Source organism: Glycine soja, chromosome 13 (assembly GCF_004193775.1).
Source record: "Glycine soja cultivar W05 chromosome 13, ASM419377v2, whole genome shotgun sequence".
NCBI classification, from domain to species: domain Eukaryota; kingdom Viridiplantae; phylum Streptophyta; class Magnoliopsida; order Fabales; family Fabaceae; genus Glycine; species Glycine soja.
The window spans coordinates 17,293,108-17,319,106 of NC_041014.1; the positions used below are offsets into that span (position 1 = coordinate 17,293,108).

The following is a 25,999-nucleotide window of genomic DNA, read 5'->3' on the forward strand; positions in this document are numbered from 1 at the left end:
TTGTCTCATGGTCTGCTACTTCGGTCCACCTCTATTGCAAAGCCCTTGAATATTAGAGCATTCTGTGATGCTGACTGGGCATCTGATGTGGATGATAGGCGCTCAAACTCACGCACTGCCATCTTTCTTGGTCCAAATTTAATATCTTGGTGGTCTAGCAAACAGAAAGTTACTATCAGGTCTAGCACAGAAGCTAAATATTCGCAACATAGCTCAAACTTCCACTGAGTTAACCTGGATTTATACTTTGTTGACAAAATTACAAGTCTCTTTCACTACTCCTGTTATTTTCTGTGATAATCAAAGTGCAGTCTCCATTGCTCATAATCCAGTCTTTCATAGCAGAACTAAACACATGGAAATTGATGTGTTCTTTGTCAGAGAAAAAATTTTAGCCAAGCAGCTCACTATTGTTCATGTTCTAGTTCTGGATCAGTGGGCTGACATTCTGACTAAGCCTCTCTCTGCCTCAAGGTTTGAAATTCTTTGAGGCAAACTCAATGTGAAGAGTGTTTCTTCTGAAAACTCTTCCCCTTGGGTTTGAGGGGGGTATTGGAGTATGTAAATACATAACTGTGTAAACATTTTTGTTTCATAATTGTAAGGGTTGTTAGCTCTTGCTGACTGCACCCATCTAGTATTAGACAGAAGTGTATATGTTCTAAGGGCAGTTAGTTTTCACTAAACTGCACCCAAGTAGTTACATTTTGTTAGAAGTTAGTTAGAGTTAGTTTACATTCTGTTAGAAGTTAGTTAGAGGGAGTTAGAGTTAGTTGTGGTTAGTTTCTCAAGTCAGAACTCTTTAAATACCTTTGTTGTATCTAACTCATTGAGTTTTTCTTTCTGAGCAATAATATCAACTTTATCTTTTTCTTTTTCTCTCTCACTCTCACTTAGTTTATCGAAAACTCCTCTCCAATTTCCCTCAATTTGAAGACTGGGTTCAATATCTTCTTTTGCCTCTCTAGGGTCTTATTCTTCTCCTGTTACAGCAAAATGACCAGGTCTGATCTGTTCCTCACCATGCCTAACACGAGGATTGGTAGAAAAGGTTGTATTGAATGCACATTTTGCAAGAGAACAGGGCATACTTGGAAAACATGCTTCAATTTATTTGGTTTCCCTAACAAAACAACAGATGCATTCAAGTTGAAGAGAGTTGAGCCTAAATTCTCTGATGAAGAATATCAGGAATATCTAAGGTGTTAAAAGTCAGATGGCAAGCTCTACCTCCTTTAACCTCTAGTATTTCAACAGCTTACATTTCTCAATCTATGGGCATTCAAGGTCCATGGGTGATTGACTCAGGTGCTTCTAATCATATTTCTGGTGATGCATTTTTGTTTACCTCTATGTCTTCCCAAAAGTTTCCTCATCTTATAACCTCAGCAAATGGATCCTAGGTGGCTTCTAAAGGAGTTGGTCAAATCTCTATATCTCCTTCCTTAACCTTAATTAAAACCTTTCCTCTTTGTTCCTAATTGTCCTTTTAATTTAATTTCTCTAAGTCAATTTAATTTAATATCTCTTTCCTTAACCTTTAAACCTGTCCTCTATGTCCTCTTTGTTTTTAATTTGTCCGCTTTGACTAGTGAACCCATGGTTTGGATCGCCCATCGCTGATCTATCCAACGCCACGCCTCCATCAGAAAACTGACATGCCCCCACACGCCAGTTCTTTGCGCAACGTGTCCAGCCAAACAGGTTCTGATTCTGGCAAGGCAGATCTCCGTTCGGGTCGTGCTTCAAGCATTGTGGTCACCCTCCCAGCACGACCCCACCCCTACCGTTTTGCGTCAATCGGAGCATTTTTTCTTACGAATGACCCTTTTTTTTTGCCCTTGGTTTTTCATATTTGTGCAGCCCTTCTTCGCGGTGAACAGTACCGCACGGATGCTCTGTCGCCCATTGCTGAAGATTGTCACACCGTCCACGTGTGCACCCAACTCAAAACACCGTCGCACGCGACCCCATGTAGGTCCCTGGTGCGTGAAGTTCACACACACGACACGTCTCCAACGAACTGCCTTTAGTTTCTATCACAGGTTGACCACATTTGTATCAAGCTTGATTCATATGACATATGTGCTGGAGCTTGGAGGGAGTGCTAAGATTACATATTATTCTGTTATAAAGATTAGATAGTAATTAGTGATTTAGTCGTTAGTACTCATTAGATTGATCATATGTAATTTTAACATCGATCTTATTTACTCATTATAAATAAAGGTTGTGTGGTCATACACAACACACATTACAGTAAAACATTGTTATATTAAATATACTAATGTATAAAGTTGCTCAACAGGTTTGTATGTTGGTACCTATGGAAAACTCAGTCTTTGTCCTCATGTCCCAACTTGGAAGTTTACTATAATAAAGTCAAAAGTGTTACGGATTTGTACTATCTAAGTTGGTTTACAGTTCATTTGTGGAGGAGGCATGTGGAAATTAATGACTTACAATGTCCATTCTGTAGGAGCATGGACGAGGATGCAGCACATTTATTCTTCCACTACAGCAAGATTACACCTCTTTGGTGGGAATCTATGTCTTGGGTGAGCATTCTCAGTGTATTCCCGCAGCACCCAAGGCAACATTTCTCCCAACATATGTCTGATAGGGTGGAAGGAATTCGGGGTAATAGATGGAGGCCCTGGTGGGTGGCCTTTACTTGGACTGTGTGGCAGCTGAGGAACAAGATCATATTTTCAATGGCACTTACAATGGCAACAAACTGTTGGAGGATGCTCTATTCTTACTTTGGACATGGCTCAAAAATTTTGAGAAAGATTTTGTAGTTCACTACAACCATTGGTCATCTAACCTTAGAGATGCTTTTGTTCTTAGTCGAGGGTAGAAGTCATAGTTAGTGGTAGCTATACTAATCTGATTTCCAATTTGGTTCCCATCGAGACTGCTGTTGTGTAGTCTGTCTTAGGAACCATTCCACTGGATTTTAATGTAATCAAGGTACCTCTGGTACTTGGATTCATTTCATATATATATATATATATATATATATATATATATATATATATATATATATATATATATATATATATATATATATATACTTATCTTTTGCTGACCAAAAAAAAAACAGTCCATTTGGCTTGAATGCAACATCAAGAATTTTGAGAAACTTTTGTCTGCCATAGATTTTTCAAGGGATTTGTTTCTTAGAAATTTAAAGATATTGAGAGCATAGTCAAGCTGACGGTTTACTTTTTTTTCACGTTCCTTTTACAGGCTTTCCCTGTTTTAGGAGGACTCCTGATTCTCCTGCCATGTATTTTAACCTTTCCTGCAATAACTTCTTATTTAATCCCTGAGAGAGAATAAGAAAAAGTATAGTAACAAACCTGGGAGATTAAGAACCTCAATGCCCAAAGGCCAACTATATCAGCTTTTGCTTCTTCCAGAGCCGAGTAAAATTCTTGCAATTCCTGTATCAAAAGGAATGATATTGCAATTTGTAAATAATATATTATATACAAATAGAATGGCACAATGAAGTATACACACAATATTCATTTTCTAAGCTTAAGATATTTCTCATTACTTGATTGATAGTATCCAAGGTATTACTGAAAGCGTAAGAGTTGGCATGATATAAATGGCAAACAAGACTGATAGTCTTGTCAACTGACGATGTAAGATTATCTGTAAGCAAACAAGGAATAGCAGGACTGAAACAAATGACCAAGAAGTACCAAACAATATCTATTGATGAGGATCAAAGAGGACCATCAAGTGAAAAGGGAAGAACTAAGAAGGAGGATACTTTCATTGGGCTAGGAGGACCTATGGCTAGGGAAAGAACCAAGAGGGCCAAGGAGGCTTGACAACAGGAGGTGACCAGCATATTTAATCTCAAGCAAACTATGGAAGAAGAAGAATCCAAGTTGGTCCAGTTAATCCAAATTGAAGAGGACTTCATTTAGAACCTTATTTAGGCGTATTTGGGTTTGTAGTCCAATTAGGACCTTGTTTGGACGTATTTGAGCTTGTAATTTGCATTGACTTGTTTGTATTTTGGGCTGCATATTTGGTTGTTCAAGTCATTCTAGGTTTTCTATTTGACATGTCAATAACTGTCATCAACATATGCTATCTTATAAATACATACTTGAGCTGAGTGGAAGTAGAAGGCAGTGATCAATTTCACCGTGTTATATATTGTACTACTAAACTATAGAGCTAATAGGGCAAATCATGCCCAAAGAGACTCTTCAAGGCTATACAAGCATTTGTGATGACCACAGACCATGCCAACAGACTCTTCAATAGTGAGGACTCTACCACATTCACACAGTCTACCGAGAGATCCCAAGTCTTTAAATTCCTCTGCAGATTGGAATCTAAATATGATCCACTTCAGGTTGAGATCTATTTGAGTACGGTAAGAGAGTAGCAGTTATTCAACAGCACTCTTAGGTAGTATACTCTAGTTAGTACTAGTATGTTAGTTTGCTGACTTAGTGAGTTAGTTAGAGTTAGTTAATGAGAGCTGTTGACAGCTGTCATAACTAACAGTCCAGTCTATAAATACCAAACTGTAACCTTGAGTTCAGTGGCCAATAATATTTTCATCTTCTCTTTTCTAAATTTTTTCATTTCTCTCAAATATCCTCTCTTTAGAATTCTGTTAAGATTCAAGGAAGAAAAGTTTCCCTCACTACAAACGTTTTATATATCATTTGAAAAGAGAATTGCAAAAAAATTATGTTGAATGCAAAAAGTCATAGAGGGTGCATGCAGCCTTGGCATCTAAAAAGGCTCAAAAACTAGCACCCCCTCTAGAATCAAGAAGCCTCCAACAAAACCCAACTGGGAGGATTGTTGTTGAACTCATTGTAGAAGGGTTGAGTTGGCCACAGTATGGAGCCCAACTTTAAACTTCGTGAAGAGGACAAAGTGCATAATCACTCTAGGGGGGTATAAAGGCCTCTCAAACAGAGGTAGGCTCATCAAACTATATCTGAATCAGAGGTTACAAGTGGTTATCAACCAGCACTGGATCCAATGAGGAGGCACTTGTTCTAAGTAAAGTTGAATTGGAACAATTAAGGACCCTCAGAATCATTTAGTGAGCCATATGACACTTAGTCTCTTGCTATGCCTAGTATGAATTATAAGATCTTATCCTTTAATGTTTTCGTTTTGGGTACTATGTCCAAGGATCTTTGAATTACTATAGTGCTTCTAAGTTCTAACTGTATGACACCTCATCCCTCTAGTTTTTCAACATATTCTGCTCTTACCGGAAAACATCAGATTATCATTGCTAGCAGGTCAGTTAACCCAGTTGTTGGATGTGGTAACATCCACCTTTATCCTTCTCTTCACCATACACAAACTTACTCAAGATTATCATTTTTTTTTTTATCAGCAAAGATAATTATATATATATATATATGAATCAGAAAGAAGTACCAGAGGTACTATGTACATAGGTAGGATACCATACACATGGTTCCTTAGAGAAACTAATGTAGTTTGTTTAGGAACCATATAATGGCTACACATAAGTAGTGCAGCTGCTAGAAATGCAAGCAAAAACTATCCTCTACTGATATAGAAAACCTTGTCGGATTTGACTCAACCATTGATTAAAGTGAATAGTAAAATCTTTCTCCAAGTTTCTTAACCACGTCCAAATTAAGAATATAGCATCCTCTAGCAGTTTGTTGACATTGAAAGGTGCATTGGAGAATATAATTCTGTTTCGCATCTGCCAAATGGACCAAACTACAGCCATCCACCAGCTTTGGCATCTCTTGATCCTTATACCAACCACCTGAACATTTGAGTGTTGGAGGAAATGATGTGTCAGGTTTGACGGGAAGGCACTTTTAATATTCACCCAGGACGTAGTTTCCCACCAGATGGGCTGTATCTTCAAGCAATGAATAAATAAATGGGAAGCCTCCTCCTCCGAACAGCTACAAAAAAGGCATGACAAATCCATGATCTGCACTTGTCTCCTTTGCAGATTTTTCTTTGTTGGTAGTCTATTTGAAAATAATCTCCATGCAAATACAGCAATCCTACTAGGGATCTTCAACTTCCATAACTCCACATAGCCATCCTCCTTACTTCCAGCTGCTTCCCCCTCCCATAACAGCTGATAGGCACTATGAGTAGAATATGTGCCTGATTGGTGACCTATCCACTCCCATTCATCCTCTCCCTGTTGCTGAATGTTCCTGTCTTGAACCTCTCCCATGAAGTTATCAGCAACTTCAATTTCGCAGTCAAACAAAGGTCTTCTCCAGATAAAGTGCCACTCCCACCTATTATCCTTGTGAGATTCCAATTGTCGGATAGTCTGATGTTGTTGTGATAAGGTAAAGTCGAGGATATTTTTCTGCTAAAGATTCCTCCTGACACAGTCACCTATCCTCCCAGAATTTGATTCTATCTCCAACTCCTACCTTCCATCTAAATCCATCTTGGAGAGCCCTTCCCTGTTATGACTGATGTGCAGCCCTTTTTAAATCCCTCCACCAAGCTGACTCATTGGCTGCCCTTGCTTCATCCTCCAAACCCCTCCATCCGCCATATCTTGATTCCAATACTTTAGCCCAAAGTTCTCCTTGGTTATGTAAGAGATGCCACTTCCATTTGCCTAGTAGAGCAAGATTGAAAGTGTTGATGTCCTTGATGCCAAGCCCTCCCCTTTCTTTCGGTAAGCACACCTTCTCCCATCTAATCCAAGAGATCTTATTTTGGTCAAACCCTCCTCCCCATAGGAATCTATGTTGTATTTTCACTAGCTTGTCCACCACTAATTGAAGCACCCTGAAAAAAGAGAAGAAATAAATAGGAATTGATGTTAGTACTGACTTTATTAATGTCACTCTCCCCCCAAATGAAATGTGTCCTTGCTTCCATTTCGATAACTTTCTCTCACATTTATGGATAATCGGGTCCCACACCTAACATCGCCTCGGGTTGGACCCTATGGGTATACCAAGATAAACAAACGGAAAAGCCAGCAAACTACAATGCAAATAATTGGCCGCATCTTGCTTCCATTGATCTGTCACTCCAAAAGCTCCAAAACAGCTCTTAGCAAAGTTGATCCTTAAACCAGAAACCAGCTCAAAAGACCAAAGGATCACCTTTATAGCTTCCACATTCTCCTTGGATGCTTCCGCGAAAAAGATTGTGTCATCAGTATACTGTAGGATGCTGATGGGCACTTTATTGGCATCAACTGGGAAGGCCATGTACAGATTTTTCTCCAAAGCTCTCCTCATCAAACCAGTCAAACCTTTAGCAATAATATTAAATAAGAAGGGTGCCAATGGATCTCCTTGCCTAAGACCCCTTTGCAGTAGGAACTCAACTGTCAGGGTACCATTCACCAAAACAGAAATAGATGCAGATTTGACACACCCTTCAATCCACTTGATCCATTTTGGACTGAAACCTATTCTCTTCATCATATACATCAGAAAGTTCCATGAGACCAAATCATATTTCTTTTCATAATCCACTTTGAATACAAGGCATGATTTGTTACTCCTCTTGGCCTTATCTATCACCTCATTCGCTATGAGTGCACTATGAAGTAGATGTCTCCCTTCAATGAAAGCAGATTGGGCCTCGTTAATGATAAATGGCATCACCACCTTCAATCTTTTAGTCAACAGTTTCGCCACAATCTTGTACATGCAGCCTATAAGGGAGATAGGCCAGTAATCATTCAGGATTTGAGGATCAGACACCTTGGGGATTAATGCTAAGAAGGATGCATTACAACCCCTAGGGAAGACATCATTGGCATGAAATTCATCTAGAAAGCGAAGGACATCAGGTTTGAACAGGTGCCAAAACTTCTTTATGAACTTGAAATTGAAACCATCAGGCCCCAGACATCGCTCACTTCCACAATCCCAAATAGCTTGCCTTACTTCCTCCTCCCGAAAAGAAGCCACCAGGATATTATTCTGATGTTGGTTGATGGTCTGGAAATTAATACCATCCAGCCTGGGCCTACAGTAGTTTGGTTCTTGAAATCTTTGTGAAAAGAAATCCCTAACCTCCTCCTTCACCTTATGTGGCTCGTCTATCCATGTTCCATCAAGCATGACCCCTTTGATAGAGTTATTCCTGCGGTTAGCACTCATCAGAAGGTGAAAATAGTGTGAATTGCAATCACCCTCCTTGATCCATCTCAATCTCGCTTTCTGCCTCAACAAAGATTCATGAGCTTGGGCCGCTAGCCATAGGGCTTCCTGTAATTGTTTTCTCTTTGTCTCTTCTTGTGAAGATAACTGCCTATGGATTGTGTCTTCCTCCAATTTATTTAGTTCCAACTCTATCTTTTGAACTTTTTGAATGTATCACCATACTGTTCCTTGTTCCAACTCTTCATCCTCTATTTTAATCTCTTAAATTTTTCTCTGAGCACATATCCGCCCCAACCTGGTTGTTGATGAGATGTCCAGCATTGATGAACAAGTTCCTTGAAGGAATTGTCTGATAACCAACAGTCCAAAACCCTAAAAGGTTTAGGATCTAAGAAATCGAACAATGATCTAAGAAATTTCTGGCAAGAGTAGTCTGGAAGCTTGCAGGCCATCTTCCAAGCCACTCCGAGGATACCAGAAACCTGTCCAATCTGCTCTAGAGGCACCATTGGATCTGTACCAAGTAAACTTTCTGCCTACACAAGGTACCTCTAGAATCTCCATATCATCTATCCATTCATTAAATTCATTCATGCTGCTATCTGTGGATAATCTTTGGCAACTCCCAAATCTTTCATCAGGGTCCCTAATGGAATTAAAATCGCCCAAGATACACCACAACCCCTCAAGTGCTGCTTTTAGCTGCCTTACAGTATCCCATAGAAGTCTCTTATTATGGATGTCGCAAGGTGAATAGACGGTAACTATATTGACCTGCTGTTCTTCTCTGATCCATTCCCCCACCAATAGTATAAAACCATTTCCAATAACTTTTCTCTAAAGCCTGAAGGATTTCTCACACCACATGCATAATATACCACCTGTTGTGTTAGTAGTAGGCTGCATCTCCCATGACACTTCTGCATCCCCCCAAAGCGCCTGGCACAAAGCATTGTCAATGACTTCTTTTTTTGTTTCTTGAAGACAAATCATATCAACAATCTCCATCTTTCTCAATCTTCTAATTGCTGCCCACTTTACACCCCTCCCCAAACCCCTAACATTATATGAAACTATATTCATTAACTCCTTATGTTAACTCCCCTCCTTTCCGCTTCTGTCTTGTCCCTTGCTTCCATCTGATTGATTTTTTCAATGATTATTTTCTGCTCCTCCACTCCTGAAACCCCCAATTGTTTAGCCTTGCTCCATATATAAGTTGCCTCTTGATTGTGTTGACTTTCGGATTCTGAGTTTGCAACTATATCGCCATTGTGATCAGATGTGTCATTGTTGTGAACCTGGTCAGCATTCTGAATTATCCCTTGTTGTGCCATGTTTTGTGTGGACTGATTCTGTAGATTAGCTCCCTGCATATCAATTTCTGATGTTGGATCGTAAAGGCCCAAATGGGATTTCTTTTGGCCCCTCCTTAGTCTTGAGTACACCTTTTTTTTATCAGCAAAAATAATATATATATATATATATATATATATATATATAAAGGAGTACCAGAGGTACTAAATTACAGAAATAGGAAAGACCATACGAATGGTGCCTGAAGACACACTGAACATAGTCTTGAGTACACCTGCCACCCATTTTCCGTTCCAGCCTTGCTGTTTTCTGGATTGAGGCCCATATTGCCTTCTTTTCCGTTGGGGGTGTGACTTAGCAAACCCTGTTTTTTTGGACTGAGGCCCATCCCTTTAGCTGGCCCACTAATACCCTCACTGACCTGCTCCGTAAATATTTCTTCAATTCTATCTACATCTCGTTCCTTTTTTTTTTAAATTGTCACGTGGCTGCCAGCTGTCATCGCACTGTGACTCATCACCTGCTTTCGTTGGATTAGCTGTCCCACTGGTTTCCCCCTTCTCCACATTTCCTTTTTCGTGAAAAATCTGAGTCCCTGTTACAGCATTGGGGTCATCCGTGCACTGTGCCTACCTGTGTTTGGCTGCAGCGTCACACATGTCAGTGACCGTTGTTCTCCTCCTTTGGGTATCATTCTGTCTACATCTCGTTCCTTTTTTTTTAAAATTGTCACGTGGCTGCCAGCTATCATCGCACTGTGACTCATCACCTGCTTTCGTTGGATTAGCTGTCCCACTGGTTTCCCCCTTCTCCACATTTCCTTTTTCGTGAAAAATCTGAGTCCCTGTTACAGCATTGGGGTCATCCATGCACTGTGCCTACCTGTGTTTGGCTGCAGCGTCACACATGTCAGTGATCGTTGTTCTCCTCCTTTGGGTATCATTCTGCCCCACCTCGGATTGTTGCTGATTTCCGCCTACCACCCTCCGGTTTTCGTCCATACCCAGTGGGTATGTGCAATTACGTTGACCCGTGGGTAAACTAGTTGTCCACTAGTTTTCGATTTCCTTCGTCCCCAACAGCTTCTCCATCAGGCGGTGCGGGATCTCCTCGAAACACCACTTTTCCGGCGAGGCGAGCGTGTTGCAGTCCAGGTGGATGTCGTCGGAGTTGATCTCCTCCGACGATCCTCCTATGCTTCGTTCGTGCCCATTATGGTCTCGACAGACACCCCCACACTCCTCGACAACATGCACCTAGAAGGTTTCACCACGAATGACGACGTCAATGGTGTGTTGTATCATCGGCCGCCATGATGAGCACCCTTGCTCTATCCAGCCGCCGTTTATCCTCCACATCGTCATCCAAGTCAACCATATCATCCATAACCGCCATCATCTTCTGAATATGTTTCACGCTCCAAGCTTGCAGTGGAATTCCCCACACATGAACCCAGGTCAGCCTACTCCCTATTTTTACATTCGGGCTCCATCTTTCCATGGAATAAAATAACGGTGTGCCTCCGTCCACTCCGTCATTCATGATTTGCTATGCAACTTCATCAATAAGGCCGAAGAGTAGAACTAGATCATCTCCAATATATTTGGGTTTTAAGTCCATTCCTGTCAACCACCATACCTCATACTCCAATCTCTCAAACATGGCTGGGTTTTTTAATCTCCCTACCCACACATCTTCCAACCAATTTGTGTCTTCTGGCCCAATGTCAATGTGGATTGAGGAAGTTGAGGGTCCACGACTGTATGGTAGGCTGTTGGGGGCCACTCGATGTCTCGGTACCCAGTTAGTATGTGTCCAACGCATCCAGGTAGGAGATTGGTTTTGTCTGGTGTTCTTGTCTGGCACAATTATCCTCTGTTTGAGGCTTTTATTTTTTATTCAGCGGTTTACGGCCTGTATCTTCCTTCCTTGACTGCTCCCATCCATACTTAGGGATATTGACATATAGCTTCAGTCAACCTATTACAATCTTATTCAGCTGCCTTGCCGTGTATTGTGTGTCTCGTATCCCTTTGAATCTGACAAATCCATACCTTCTTCCGGTGTACTTTCTTCGATTTGGTATGAAAATTTCCCTGACGTCCCCCCACTTCTTGAAGTGATACCATAGCTCCCTTTCTGTAATGGCATCTCCGAAACGAGTGAAGTAAAAGGATGTGATATCCCTGTTATCTCTCCAATTTGTCACAGCGTAGTGTTGCTGGGCTTTTCCTCTATTCCCGACATAGACCCGTCGGGTTTCCTCACTGGGGCTCACTCTCTTTCCTCTAAACCTATCTCTCTCCCACCCAGTGTTTCTCTCTCTACACATATTCTCTCTCTTGAGGTTGAGTCTTTTGTTGCACAAGGTGATAGAGATGAAACTCAGATTTGATATCTTTTCTCCCTGAAACATTTAATGATGTAAGAAACTGGGATCCAATCACATTCACTCAAGATTATCATTGCTAGCAGGTCAGTAACACTATGAGGATAATTGGAGCTGCTAAGGAGCAAGGAGGGTTATATTATTTGCAGCGATGAAGATAATGGGTAGTTCCAAGTAGGTGTCCTCTTCATGTCATCAAAGTAGCTTAGAGTTTGCATCATCTCAAATTTGGCCCGTACACAAGCATCTTGGGCATAGAGGAGAAACAGTAGGCATAAAGATGCTGGAACCGCAAGTTTGAAACGGAGATTGGTTTATATAGTTACAAATTTACAATAGATAAACATAATTAGAGATTTTGTTTCCTCTAAATCCAATTTGGCATGCCTATTGTTAGGAACCAACTTAATCAAACAGTAATATTATAGAAAAAAGATGATGAAATTGTATAAGAGCTTTATTTATGATTTGGTAAAAGAGTATTACAAACAGGGAACAACCAGAGCTCAGCTCCGTAGGCCAGGTGGCACCGGCCTAATCATTACTAACAACTTTTCAATGATCCAAAGATGATATTCCCCAGTACATACTGCTCCTCTTATTAAGGAAAAAGGTGAGTAGCTCTTGCATCCAGCCAATCTCTTCTCTCCACGTCAGCTTGGTTCTAGCTGTCATTTGTATTGGCAACATTCTTCTTTCTTCTAGAATAAACGTACCACACCTTAGGGCCCACAGTGGGATGGTGATGGGCTAAGGCTTCACTTGGCTCCTCCTCTTGTGTACGGGGTCTATCACCTATAAACCACTATACATTTCAACAGTAACTTTTAGTCCGGAATTATACCAACTCTCATCTCAGAAACTTCAGACAGTGGCAACCATGGGATCCCTTTGTGAATCTGGGTGGGAATGGAGCTTTTCTTGGAAGCGCAATCTGTTTGATAATGAAATGGGAAGAGCCTCAGAGTTTATTGATCAAACTGCTGCAATTAGGCCATCTACAATTTTGAAAGACTCTTGGGTGTGGGGAGCTGACCCTAAAGGAATTTTCTCTACTAATTCTACATATCTTTATATCAAAGCTGATCATCTTCATGAAGATCAATGTCTTGGTTTCCATCACCTATGGAACATCAAAATCCCTCCTAGAGCCCTAGTCTTTGCTTGGAGACTTCTATGGGACAGATTGCCCACTAAGGATAATTTAATTAGGAGGCATGTTACCATTGAAAATGATTTGTGCCCCTTTTGTCAAAACAAAGCTGAATCTGCCTCCCACTTATTCTTCTTGTGCCATAAAGTTATGCCTCTATGGTGGGAATTCAGCTCATGGGTAAAGGAACCTAGAGTGCTCCATTGGAGGCCTATGGATAATTTCATCCAGCATTATTCCATGTCAGGATTGAAGGACACTAACAGAAGGTGGAAAATCTGGTGGATAGCAGCTACAACATCAATATGGAAGCTTAGAAACGACATTATCTTCAACAATCATCCTTTTGTCATCTCCAAGCTGGTGGATAATACAATTTTCCTCTCTTGGTCCTGGATGAGGGGGTGGGAAAAGGATTTTACTGTTCCTTTTCACCAATGGTCTTCAGCTATGGCTGTAGCTTTTAAGTAGTGTTTGTCATGTTGGGATGGGATGTACTGTTTTTGTTGGGATGTTAGATACTTTTAATTGCTTTCTGACTCAGGAGACCCTACCTCCTGTGGTTTGTTGTAGTACCTCTGGTACTATGTATCTTTTATTCTCTAATTAATATATTATAATTTTGGCCGTTCAAAAAAAAAAAACAGTAACTTTTAGTAGTAGTAGTAGTAATAATAATAATAATAATAATGGCAACGAATTTAACATCCATACTGACATTAAGTTAACTGCAAAAGTTTTAGCAATCAAAGAAATTTCTCAAGTGAAGTATATTGTGGAACTGACCAATCTGACAGTAGACTTTTGGCCATTTGGAAGTGTTATGGTATGTGGTCCAATTCCATGGCAGCATTCATGACAAATTGTATGTGTAAAGAATGATTCAAAATCTACATGTTCTTGTTGGTCATTTGCAACACAGGCAGCAGCTATAGGAAGAAGAATATGCTTGAACCTGGTAAGAATTGACAGGTTCATAAAATATCCATTTAGGAAAATAAAAAATGGAAGAGACCCATTCACAATTGAAAGTCGTAACTTGAACAAACCAGAAATTTTAGGGTCAGAAACATTACTTAGCCTCTGAAACATTCTTAAGCATGACCATTGATGATCCCCGGTCTTTTACAATACGCTCATCATTTGGAAGATTGAAAGCAAGAGTTTGTGGTCCCTTGACATCCTGAAATAATTCATCAATGTAAAATTTCCGGTTGGATAGTTTTAAGCATAAAGTACTGCATTGCAATCCCTTGTGAATTTTATTAGGAAGAACATATGGAAAATTGTGTCCACCATAATAACTAAGCCAGAAGTCATGGACTGTACTGTTTGTCCGTTAAATCATGTTTTTTACCACTATTTTGGACAGCAGGTTAGTTCAAAATTGAACAGAAACTGGACAATTACAATAGAAGTCAGAAGCATCTATATATAATCTTTGACCGTAACATTAAAATAAAATAAACGATGAGAACAGAGAGTAACTTTTTAGAGTTACTCTTGGAGTAACTTGATCCCTCCTCATACATATATATTTGTGACTGTGTGTGTTTTTTTTATCAACAAAACTATGATTATAATATTAAAAAAAGTACCAGAGGTACTTTCGTATTAACATCCCAACCTCACTGTCCACACAACCTGCTAAGGTAATCAAATATATATCAAGCACTGTGATATACATTGACATTACCAAAGCTGTTTGCAACTTAGCACAGAGTGGGTAAGCCCTCAACAAAAAATCATCCATATCCCCCCTACATTTGTGTGTGGGGGGGTGTGGGGGGGGGGGCAGGGGTGTAGAGACAGAGAGAGAGAAACAAATTCACACTCAATATTCAAATATTCCTAACACTCACCCCTGCATTATATAGAAGCTGAATAACACGGATAGGTGCTGCATTCACATCTTCTGATTTGTATGCACTGTCCATTGGGAGATTTTGCTCCAGAAGCTTAAGATGCAGATTTATTTGAGATGCCAATTCCACTAAATTAAGAGAAAATAAAAAGAAAAACTACAAAAATTATTCACAATGGAATGCTTGAGGCATAGTACCAGCAGATTATCACCAAAGAGTTTCAATTGAGCTGTTGCTTCGTCATCTCTGATTCCAATATATGCTTCAAAGGTAGCCTAAAAGAATTGTAACACAATTACTAATACTGATTCACAAGTCAAAGATGGCATCATATGCCTTTTCAAGTAGGATAATGCTAGCAAGTTTCCAGTGAATTTAGACTGGAATGGATTTATGTTTGCTTATTCATGACAGTGCAAAATTATTTAGAGATTCAACCCAGAACATTAGATGATTTCACAGATAAGCTTCAACCTTAATTGCACCAGAAATTGGTCCATTAACCTCTGGCTGGTCAAAGTTACTTTATGCTTTCAGCAAAGCAACTTTACAAACTTAATCTTTTGGATGCTTATATTATCCTGACCAGTGTTACTATTTTAATATATGGCATATATGGAATAATGAGAAGGGTCTTTGAAAGATATTTTAGATACAGTTGTCCTACAATCTTCCCTCAACAAACTCATCCAGTCAATCTCAAATTATGCAGGAGTACCTCAATGTGTGTCCATTATAAAATCTGACGGTAAATACTGGCATTCTTGGTAATGAATAGATTTGGGTCTACGATAAACCATACGATGACACTGATCTCCAGATCTAAATTTGATATCAAATAAATGAAAATATAATTATTTTTATGTCCATTGTCGAACTATTTCATTCAATAGTTATAGAGCATTGCTATATCCTCTGAAAGTTGCAAGGCAAATAACCCTCTGAACTTGTTAAAAATTGACACTTGTCAAATAATTTTAAAATCTTACTGTAAAATATTTATTTAATTTAATGTTTTAAAATATAAGCGAAGAGCGAAGAGCCTCTGGGCAATGGGGTACGTAGTTTTTAATGTTTTAAAATATAAGCTCTTTCCAAAGTTGCCCCTACACCTTCTCATTGAGAACACACAAAACAAATATACTATGCTTCCATTGTTGCCGTTTCCTTTACAACTGATGGTGGCTTCAACCATGTCCTTGCTTACCTTCACAGCACACCATGGCTGAACCTTCAATCATCATGATGCTGTGCAGCAACCACTCATCCTTCACAGCAATCCCTTCAACCATGCTGTGCTGCATACACAAACAGACTCTCTCAACCCTTCATCTCTTCTCTCATGGCACATGTTTCACGCTGCTTCCACTCCCTCGTCCCATCGGCTGCATCATCTCCAATGATGACTTCTCCACCGTGCCTACAAATCCCAGGGCCCTTTCTGAAACCTCCTCCACTAAGTCTTTGGTGGCATCTTCAGCCCATTCAAACCCTCAACCAGTTCCTCAACCCAAAGAGAATTTTAAGGAAATTCATCTCCGTTTCAGAGGTTGAGTGCAAAGGGGTAGATCACAAAAGGGTTCTTTTCAGGTGTTATGAGAGTTGGTGGGAGTAATGAAGCTTCAATAGTGGTCGTTTGGGTCTCCACTTTGAAGGGGCTGCGATTTAGGTTATGGTGACAATGTTTTAAGTTTGGTTAACCATAGGGGGCTGGGAATCTGAGTTAATGGAAGGGGTAGATTTGGAAATTATAAGTCTCATTTATCTATCTATATATCTAATTCTCTTTAAAAGATTGTATATCTAATTATTAACGTTATTTATTATTAACTTACATTATATTATAAACATATTTAGATATATATTATATATAATTGTTATGAAATTTGATAACTTTTAGTTACTATTATATTTGATGTGTTTTTTCCTTTTTTTTTAATTGTGAGACAGTTCAATTGTTATTATGCTTGTGGATCAAAAAGTCAAAGAAGTTGAAAAAAAGTCTAGAAAATTAAAATTTATTAATTAATATTTTATAATTTTTTTAGTTGACAGGTGTCCACTTTTAAATGGTTCAGCTGCATATTCAGCTATTATTTTCAGAGGTTATATAATTTCTCATAGAATATGCTATAAATTTGAGAAGTATGAACCATTCCAATATGAAAAAATCATATCATAGAACTTTAATTGTATAAGCTGTACAAAGCCTCATTGTTAAGACTTACCTTATATCCAAAAAGTTTATCCTCATAAGTTTCATACGGACCAATAGTGACATCTAACTTAGAGTCCTGCACGGAAAATAATAGAATGTAAGCAATAATTTCATGATATAAAAATGTATCACAATATAAACAATTTGGCAAAACAATATAACATCAATAATACTTGATCAGATCAAAAATAAAATTATAATCTTAAATATAATTCTTTGAATTTAGTCAGCTAGAGGCAGTTAAGAGAAAACAATCATGATGTTTTCTCTTTTATTTTGCACAGGAAACAGATTTAACTTATGAACTAAATGCTATACAGGAGACGAAAGAAATAAGCAAGGAATAAACCAACTATCATCAAAATACCATAAAAGTAGAGTAGCATGTCCATGTCTATGTGCATGACTAAGAAAAGTAGAACCATTATAAAAATTAGCATGCTTTGAACAAAATTTCTGGTTTACATTAGTGAAGCTAACAATACAGAATCAGTTTTTTGATATAGAATATCAAAATAATGGAGTTATTTTGATACATGAGAGTAACTAGATATATTCAGTATTCACAACAAATCTCGCCAACTTGCCTACAACTTAATAATGGCTGTAGCACAAAAATAAAATACAGAATATGACTAACCAATTCCATCCAGGCTATATCTGAGTCATAATAATCATTTGAAAGGAAAGCATCAGCCTTGCTATGTAGCAGCCTCTTCAAACTAAACCGGAAAGAATGAGTTAATCAGCATTTGTAAGTAGTATTTAACATGAAGTAAGACAATGGCTGCTTAATAATGAAAACATGGATGAAAAACAGCATACCCCGGTGAGTCGCTAATGTCTCCAGCTTTATGCAATAAATCAGAGGCTTTTGCAAGAAGAGACTTGTACTCTTCGGAGTAAGGAACTATATAGAGATCATGAGAACCTGTTTTGTTATCAGACAGATGAGAATCTAAAATAAATTCACTGTGCCTTTTAATAACACTGAAAAAGCCTGTTGCTTCCTTCTGTTCATGCTTTTCTAGACTGTCCTTCCATAATTCAAACTCCTGCAAGATAATAGCTTTATCATTTTTCAAATTTGCAAACAATATAGCATATGCTTGACATAATGGTACCATTTTGTCCATGTCTGGAGGGTAGAAATTAGCGCCAGCAGGTTTAAGCAAGGGAAATGCTGCTCTGTATTCCAAACCCTTCCAATCTTTCACTATCCTAGTTGCTTTAGAAAGCAACCTTATTGCTGAATCTGCGGTCGACAAAAATGCCTCGTCTTCATCAAGGCTAGACCTGCCAACAATTAATAGATTATAATTATATAACAGATCTGGACATAACAGGGTCATTTTAAAATAAGTAGGCTCTACCATTCTACTGTGTATCATATTAAAAAAATTTGCAGTATTTAAGGCTGATGGGATGTTCGTGTATCTGTCAAGAACACCATCTGGCATTTGGTCCTAGCGATTTCAAGTGCCAACAAATATTGGATTGTAAAAAGGGCCCCTTGGATTAAGAAAACAAATTCTAGAGAGAAACATAATACTAAAGTAAGCAAATGAGCTAAGTTTTAGGATATTTGGCCTTAGACCAGGCTAATTCTCTGGCATAAAAAATACCAAAGTCTGCCTATCTATCTATTATATACACCATTCAATTGGTAGATTACATTGCCAACAAAACACATACCACGGGCTCTTGTTAATCTGATAATATGACCATTTCAACTTATTAAACTCTGATGTATCAGCATGCTCCTTCAACCAATCTCTAAGAGATGGATTACTGTACCATGCCTGATAGGGAAATAAATAGACAAACATTAGCAATGCACACTTTGATTTACACATATCCATCTTCCTAGTTCTACTCTACAAATCACAGTTTAAAACAATTAGAATATTTTTTGGAGCAAGAAATAAATTGCCCGTCAAATATCATAATATCATTATCAAAATCTAGGTATCAAGCATGCTACATGACACATAATTACATGCATATGAAATTATTTGCATGTATAAAAGTTAAAAGTCAAAATTACCATTAAATTCCATAGCTTCATATGAGCATGCATATTAAACATATAACATAAAATAAATGCAGATAAGGTGTACAAACAAATTCATACAAACACCAAAAACTAACAAGTAACATTTGCCGATAAAAAAAAAAAAAGACAAATTCATACAAACACAGCTATTAATGGATATTAAACAATTAAACACAACCTGCAGCTGATCAAAAAAAAAAAAAAAAACACAACCTGCAGATAAAAAATTTCATCCATAACATTTGCAGCCTTGACAACAAAAACTAGAGCCTCTTTGTCTGAATCTGTAAGCCCTGTCAACTGCCAGAATGAAACATTAAACTTATTATAAGGTTAAAAGGGACCACAAATTTTAGGAGAAATATGTTATTGATAGTCCAAGTTATAATAAACTGACAACCAATCATGATATCATATCACAACCTTGAATGTTCAAAAATGACACTTCTAATTAATTTATTTGCAACAAAAAAAATCATCCAAAATCCTCATAGTTAATCACACTGATGTAAAAGCAACATAGAATTATTTGCTAGTATCATAATCTCCATGCAAATACACATAATGTTAATATATTACATTCTTCATTTTTCCTATAAATCAATAAAACATTTGTTAATTGATACTGTACCCATTTCTGCTAATGCTTTGTTATGGGGATTTCTGTGCACATTGTAATGCAGAATTCCCCTTACCATTCAGTATCAAGATCATTTTTTTTTATCGGCAAAAATAAATTATATTATATATATAATCAGTACCAGCGGTACTATCAGTACAAATAGTTAGACTACCAGCCACATGGTTCCAACATCAGACTAAGGTCAGTCCCAGAGGGAACCAATAGCTGGGTACAAATTCTGTTAACATTCCAGTTCCTATAGATTTTACCCCCCAGTATCAAGATCATGTTGCCAAGAAAAAACAAAATGCAGTCAAATGGTTCAAGAAAGATAAGTCTCAGAATATTCTCTACCATGAGAAAAAAATGGCACATTGCCAGGTTTTTTAGTCAGCTCAAAGATTAAGTGCCAGGTTCAATCCCCATTTGGCAAACTGTCAAATTTAGACAATATCTTTTGTGAGATCAAAGTTCATTCTCAAATACGTGATTGGATCCCATGCCAAAAATTAAAAAATGACAGAGAAACACTAGCTGACAGAATTACCTTTGCAATACACCAAAACATGCAAGTATTTATTACACCATATAAAGACATCACAGTTAGTCTTTTTCCATACACTAAGGCCCCATTATGTCAAACCAATTTAATATTAGACATAAAATAAGATGCATTCACATTCAAGGAGGGAAGTGATGTGATATGATAGAACTAACATACTTTAGCGACATGCACTGAGGGAGCAAAAAAACAAAGCTAAACAGTAGATAGATCCAGTTCAATACAATATATGAACCAAAAACAAATGAAAATAAAAATTACAACAACCTCAGCACTGAGGGAAATAGGAGCATAACGACTTATTTGCTTCTGTAGAGTCAAACTGCGGGCTACAGTATTTTCCTTGTACCTTCAACAAATATGTAAATGTAATGATTACCAAAATAAGTATATAATAACAAATATCTGTTTTACATATCATGTAGTTGTCCTTCGGAGAATACATAGTCATAAATAAATATACGAAGAGTTAAAGAATGTTGAGTTCTAAGACAGCTATGTGATTGTAGGAAAACTGCACCTAAAAGTAAATCCATACAGTTTCTGTTTGGATCGGAACGGAAACAATGACACACTTATTCCTACATACTGGGTTGCAATTTTTCGTTTGGCATGAGATGGTTGGTGATATGTAAATATAAAAAGAAAAGGATGTCAGTTAGTTACTTTCAGCCAGCCTCTCTTATTTTATGGCTGTTAGGTAGCTGTCTATAAATAAGGCAGGTCTGTTGTATTTTAGACAGACTGAATGATAATCACAGGGTGCAGTGCACATTTCCTTGACCTCTCTGTTTCTCTTCTCTTTCCTTCTATCCTCTCTATTCTGTTTCTTCTCTCTTTCCCTCTTTCTTTCTCTGTTTTTCTGTTTCTTTCTCTTTCCCACCTAAATTCTATAACAGTTGGTTTGTTGGATGAATATTTGGTTTGCCCCTTCACATTAGAGGATGTTTTCTTGGTTTACATAAAAGGATTCAGAAGATGACAATGTCTGAATTTTGTGTACACGTTTGGTCTTTGCTGTTTTTGGTATATTTGGAGAGAAATATCCATACTTGTAATGGCCACTCTTCACCTTGTCAAACCAACATCTAAGCACGTGCCTCTCCCTACCATACCAGCTTCTAAGCTATGAAGTACGACACTGCTCTTGCATGAGGTGTCTAAGTGTCAAACACGTCTCCAACACCAACACTTGCACAACAAATATCACACACTCCTCACTAACACCTTCATATGGATAGAAACAAACCAGAATAATGATATTATTTTCAAGAGTTATTGCAAAATGAAAGAGGTTTGGCTTCACAAAAAATAATAGTATACCTCTTTTGGATTATATCAAAATAGTTGAACACTTGAACGTAATTTAAATAATAATATACCTCTTTTCAATTATATCAAAGAATTGATCATAATTTAAATAATAACATACCTCTTTTCAATTATATCAAAGAGTTGACCATATTGTCCATTAACATCATAAGGGACATAGCCTGAATCTTCTTTGGCCAGTAACCTTTTATACTCTTCATAAGAGATATATTTAACAGCAGAAACCTCAGTTTCCTGCCAATGTAAAAAGATCCCGTCACAACAGATCAGGAAAGTTTATAATACAAATCATGCATGCACCTAGAAGACTAAAGGATAGGCATGAAAGGAATGGGATTAGATTAGCACATCAAATAACAGTCATTTATCTACAATCCTGGAAATAAATATTACATATTGTCAACCCATTATTGTCTTGCAGACTACTACCACCCAGCGAACTATAATGAACCAATTCATCTAACGGAATTCAATGAATATAGCAGATAATAAAATAGAAGTGTAACGTAATATAAACAATGAAATCGCATGACTCTGAACGTCTATTGTATAATTCTTCTAGACATGTTAAAATTGTTTGAACTCAAACAAATGATATTAGACATTTATGTTATTGATGTTACAAATAATGTTTTTGGACTAAATTTTATGAAGTTTACTTATAGTAGGCCTATCATTCCTGTCACCAGATATTTCAAAGTAATTCCCATGTGCGAAAGAATTAATTTAAAAGAAACACTCAAAACAAAATAACTACAATCAACGATATGTAGCACAAGAATAAGGACCAAGAAAAAATGACCAAAAGCACTCAACTTCTCAATATTTAAATTCAATAATAAGCCTCAAATCACTAATTACTAAACATAAACTTTAATTAAAATTAAATTATAAAATAATATACAATGATCACAAATGTAATACCTTCATACTGAGTTCTAGCACATGTAAAACAAGCTAAATTAGTCAATAATGAAAAGCCATAAATGCTATCCCCATAATCGAATAAAGATGATGTGCTATGTCAATGAGATCCAATAAGTCCAATTTGAATTCAACTTACACATCCTTACCTGAAGTGCAAAGGCTTCCAGAGGTATTGGATCAAGTGTTGTTACCAGATACACATCATTATATTCATTATTTATGTATTTTCCATCATTTATGACACTGCATTTCATATTTAAAGATAACATCAGCTAGTCCACAGATAAATAAGGAGAGAACTGCATTAGTTGAAGATAAACATCCTATGAGCACATAATAAAATGAAAAAGAAACACAAATCGACTTGGCAGTCTCCTTCATTTGAGGAAGACACCCCATAGTCTATACAAACCCCTTAACAAACCTTGAAAGAAAAATTAGAGGGTGTTTACTTTGTTTTTTCACTATTAATTTTCAGTTCATATGTTTTCATTATAATGATATTAGTGCAAAAACGGCACTCTGGGCCTGGACTTGGAAATTATCTGTATATGTAGTTGGATGTAACTTGTTTTGAAACATGTAACTGTTGTTGGAAGTTAAAATAAAATGTTTTAGTGGTTTATAATAGTTGAGGGGTAAAAACGTCCAGAGGAAAGATGACACCATATGGGGCTATTCCCTTTATAATAGTTATAGAAAATAATGATAAAAATGTCACCTTGTTTACATTAAATTTTCAAATTTGTGTGAAGTAAACAGTAAAAGAAAAAAAGGAAACTTTGGAAATAGAAATCAGAATAAAAGCAATGTGATAGCATTTATGCAATTATAGTTACAAAAATAATTAAAAATATTAAATGAAAATAAAAAGCATGCCCTTAATATTTTTGACAAAATACAGAAATACACCATAGACTACTTACCACTCTTGGAGGAAAACAAATATCAATTCAAATGCATCCTTAGGAAGGGTTATACCCAACTCTTCTTCAAGCTCCCTCCTGAAAAAGTCAGACGCACAACAACACTACAGACTTGATTAGTAAAGCAACTTTTTCTGCTAACATTCTGAATAATTGTGCTTTCAAATTTAAAAATATAGAGAGTAATTTCACTGACCTCCCATAAGTTCAGCACTCATTAAAAACACCCCAAACACCTCATATTTAGAAAATTACACTCATAATCCTTTCTTAACCCCAACACCCTTCTTCCAATACCCTATGCAACATGCCTACACTATTTCCCCTTGTAAATATCAAACTAAAGAAGATATGTATAATTTCTGAAGCAAAATGGATATCAGATGTAATCAACACTTAAAGCCCGATGCATTTGGATCAATTTACTTTAACAATATATTTTAACCTAACTTCTCGAAAAAGCTTTTGGAAAAACAATATATGTCTCTTCTAAAAAAATTTAAGCCAAACAAGTCAATTTGGAGCAAAACATCAATTCAGTCCCTAACATTGGCACCGATAATCAATTCGATTCTTGACATTACTAAAGCTCAATTTGGTTCCTAAGAATGGCACCAGCAGTCAATTTGATCTTCAACGTATTACTAGATAAACAAATCTAGTAGTAACCCACGGTCAATTTAGTTTGGTACCATCACTCAATTTGGTCCTAACTCCTATCACTCACGCCTCAAAACTATTTAGTCACAAACTAAATTTCCTTATTGCATATGCCAAATCACATAAACGACACAAAAGCAATAAAGAGTTGCTTCAATTGAACGAGAGCACATGCAATAGCCATTCACAAATCCAAACACGCCAAAAGTCAGGAACTAAATTATCAGTTAAAGACCAAACAACTAAACCAATTTTTTCGTCACATCAAAACACCAAATTGACTAGTCCTCCCAACATTAGGAATCCTTTGGTTTGAAAAACAAAAAACATTTTCTGTTTTCACTTGATTCTCTATTCTCCGAAATGCATACAGGAAAAAGTTAAAGAAAAAGCAACAATCAAATTCTATTTTGACCATTTTTATCCAAATGTTCAAAACACGAAACAATCTGAAAACAAACAAACACACACACACACACACACACACAAAGCGAAACAGTAATTTCACAATGCAGCAATACCTAGCAGAGGTGAGGGACGAATCACCAGCGGAAATGTGGCCGGCACTAGAAATATCCCAGAGATCGGGCCACGAGTCCTTGCACGAGGCGCGCCGTTGGAGGAGAAGTTCCCGCGTGCTCTCCGCGAATATCCAAACGTGGACGGCGCGGTGGTAGTCGCCATCGCGATGCACGTCTCCCCTGAACGCACACGCAAGCGTTATTGTTGTTGCTATTATTATTGCTACGCACACCGCACGCACACGCAAGTTTGAGGAAGTGATAGTGAATATTAGCGATTGGCGAGTTTGGGATTGATTATTTATTACCTGGGCTTGGACACGCCGGTTTTGAGGCCGGTTTTGGTGAGAACGTCGAGGTGCTCTTCTGCTTGCTGCATCGGAGAGGCGTTGTCGAATGAAGTTGCGCCCAATTTGAGTGAGGGGAGTCAACTATTAGAGAAGCAGAGGAATGTTCAATGTTCTTCACCCATCTTTTTTTTTTTCATTATCGGTATTATTATTCTCTAACTAATGGTAAAGTTTTGTTCAGTTACATAATGAAGGGTAAAGGGGAATTACTTTGGGGTGGGGGGCGGAATCAGCGAGAGAGGAGAGAGCTATTGACACAAGTAGTTAACTATATATTTCTCTTGATCAAGGTCTGAATTCAATCTTTACGTATGAAACCACATTAGAATAAATTATTTTATCCTTTATTTTAAAATACATTGATTTGACGAAAAATAATTAATTGAATGTTAAATAAGAACTCTTAAAAAAATTTAATTATTATTTGATAAAAAAAACGCCTCCCAATTAAAAAAAACATTTTGTTTTACCCTTTTACTTTTAAAAATTTTCTCCATAGGAGCATATTTAATGGGACTTTTAAAAATTTTCTCCATAGGGGTTATAAGATCTTATTTTAAATAGTTAAGATTTTTTTTAAGTATTAAATAGTTAAGATTAAAACCAATCAAGTCATAGGTATTTTTTAAATAAAAAAATCATTGACCTTCGTAAACTTTTATCATCTATATATGATTATATGGTTAGTTTTATTTATTTCACTTCTATATAAAAAATTATATATGCAATATATTATGTCATGCACAAGTGTTAATTTATTGTGGAAAAATAAATTTAATTTTATATTATTACAAGTTTAATATGTTTTAAGTTTGTATATATACCTATATATTTAAAATATATATGTGAAAATAATTGGAAATATTCTTTAAAATTAGAAAATAAATATAAATATTAATATATGTTCAAATAGTTTTAGTTTCATTTATATAGACGTATTTTTCAAGAATATGTAAA

General features: G+C 37.1%; 1 protein-coding gene across 1 annotated transcript in view; it reads right to left on the reverse strand.

Annotated features, from left to right (window-relative positions):
- LOC114381039 (nudix hydrolase 3) overlaps nucleotides 1-25,270 on the reverse strand; it is a 38,948-nt gene extending 13,678 nt beyond the window's left edge. The window contains exons 1-17 of the mRNA XM_028340213.1: nucleotides 25,001-25,270; nucleotides 24,693-24,872; nucleotides 23,512-23,589; nucleotides 22,732-22,828; nucleotides 21,759-21,892; nucleotides 20,594-20,675; nucleotides 19,356-19,442; nucleotides 18,782-18,888; nucleotides 18,211-18,382; nucleotides 17,912-18,141; nucleotides 17,727-17,808; nucleotides 17,097-17,162; nucleotides 15,066-15,143; nucleotides 14,866-14,961; nucleotides 14,080-14,186; nucleotides 13,790-13,958; nucleotides 3,366-3,449 (exon numbers count right to left, since the gene is read on the reverse strand). Coding sequence (XP_028196014.1) covers nucleotides 3,366-3,449; nucleotides 13,790-13,958; nucleotides 14,080-14,186; nucleotides 14,866-14,961; nucleotides 15,066-15,143; nucleotides 17,097-17,162; nucleotides 17,727-17,808; nucleotides 17,912-18,141; nucleotides 18,211-18,382; nucleotides 18,782-18,888; nucleotides 19,356-19,442; nucleotides 20,594-20,675; nucleotides 21,759-21,892; nucleotides 22,732-22,828; nucleotides 23,512-23,589; nucleotides 24,693-24,872; nucleotides 25,001-25,071 — 1,920 coding nt within the window. The 5' untranslated portion in view covers nucleotides 25,072-25,270. The remainder of the gene's footprint in view (nucleotides 1-3,365; nucleotides 3,450-13,789; nucleotides 13,959-14,079; nucleotides 14,187-14,865; nucleotides 14,962-15,065; nucleotides 15,144-17,096; nucleotides 17,163-17,726; nucleotides 17,809-17,911; nucleotides 18,142-18,210; nucleotides 18,383-18,781; nucleotides 18,889-19,355; nucleotides 19,443-20,593; nucleotides 20,676-21,758; nucleotides 21,893-22,731; nucleotides 22,829-23,511; nucleotides 23,590-24,692; nucleotides 24,873-25,000) is intronic.
- Between the last annotated feature and the right edge of the window lie 729 nt (nucleotides 25,271-25,999).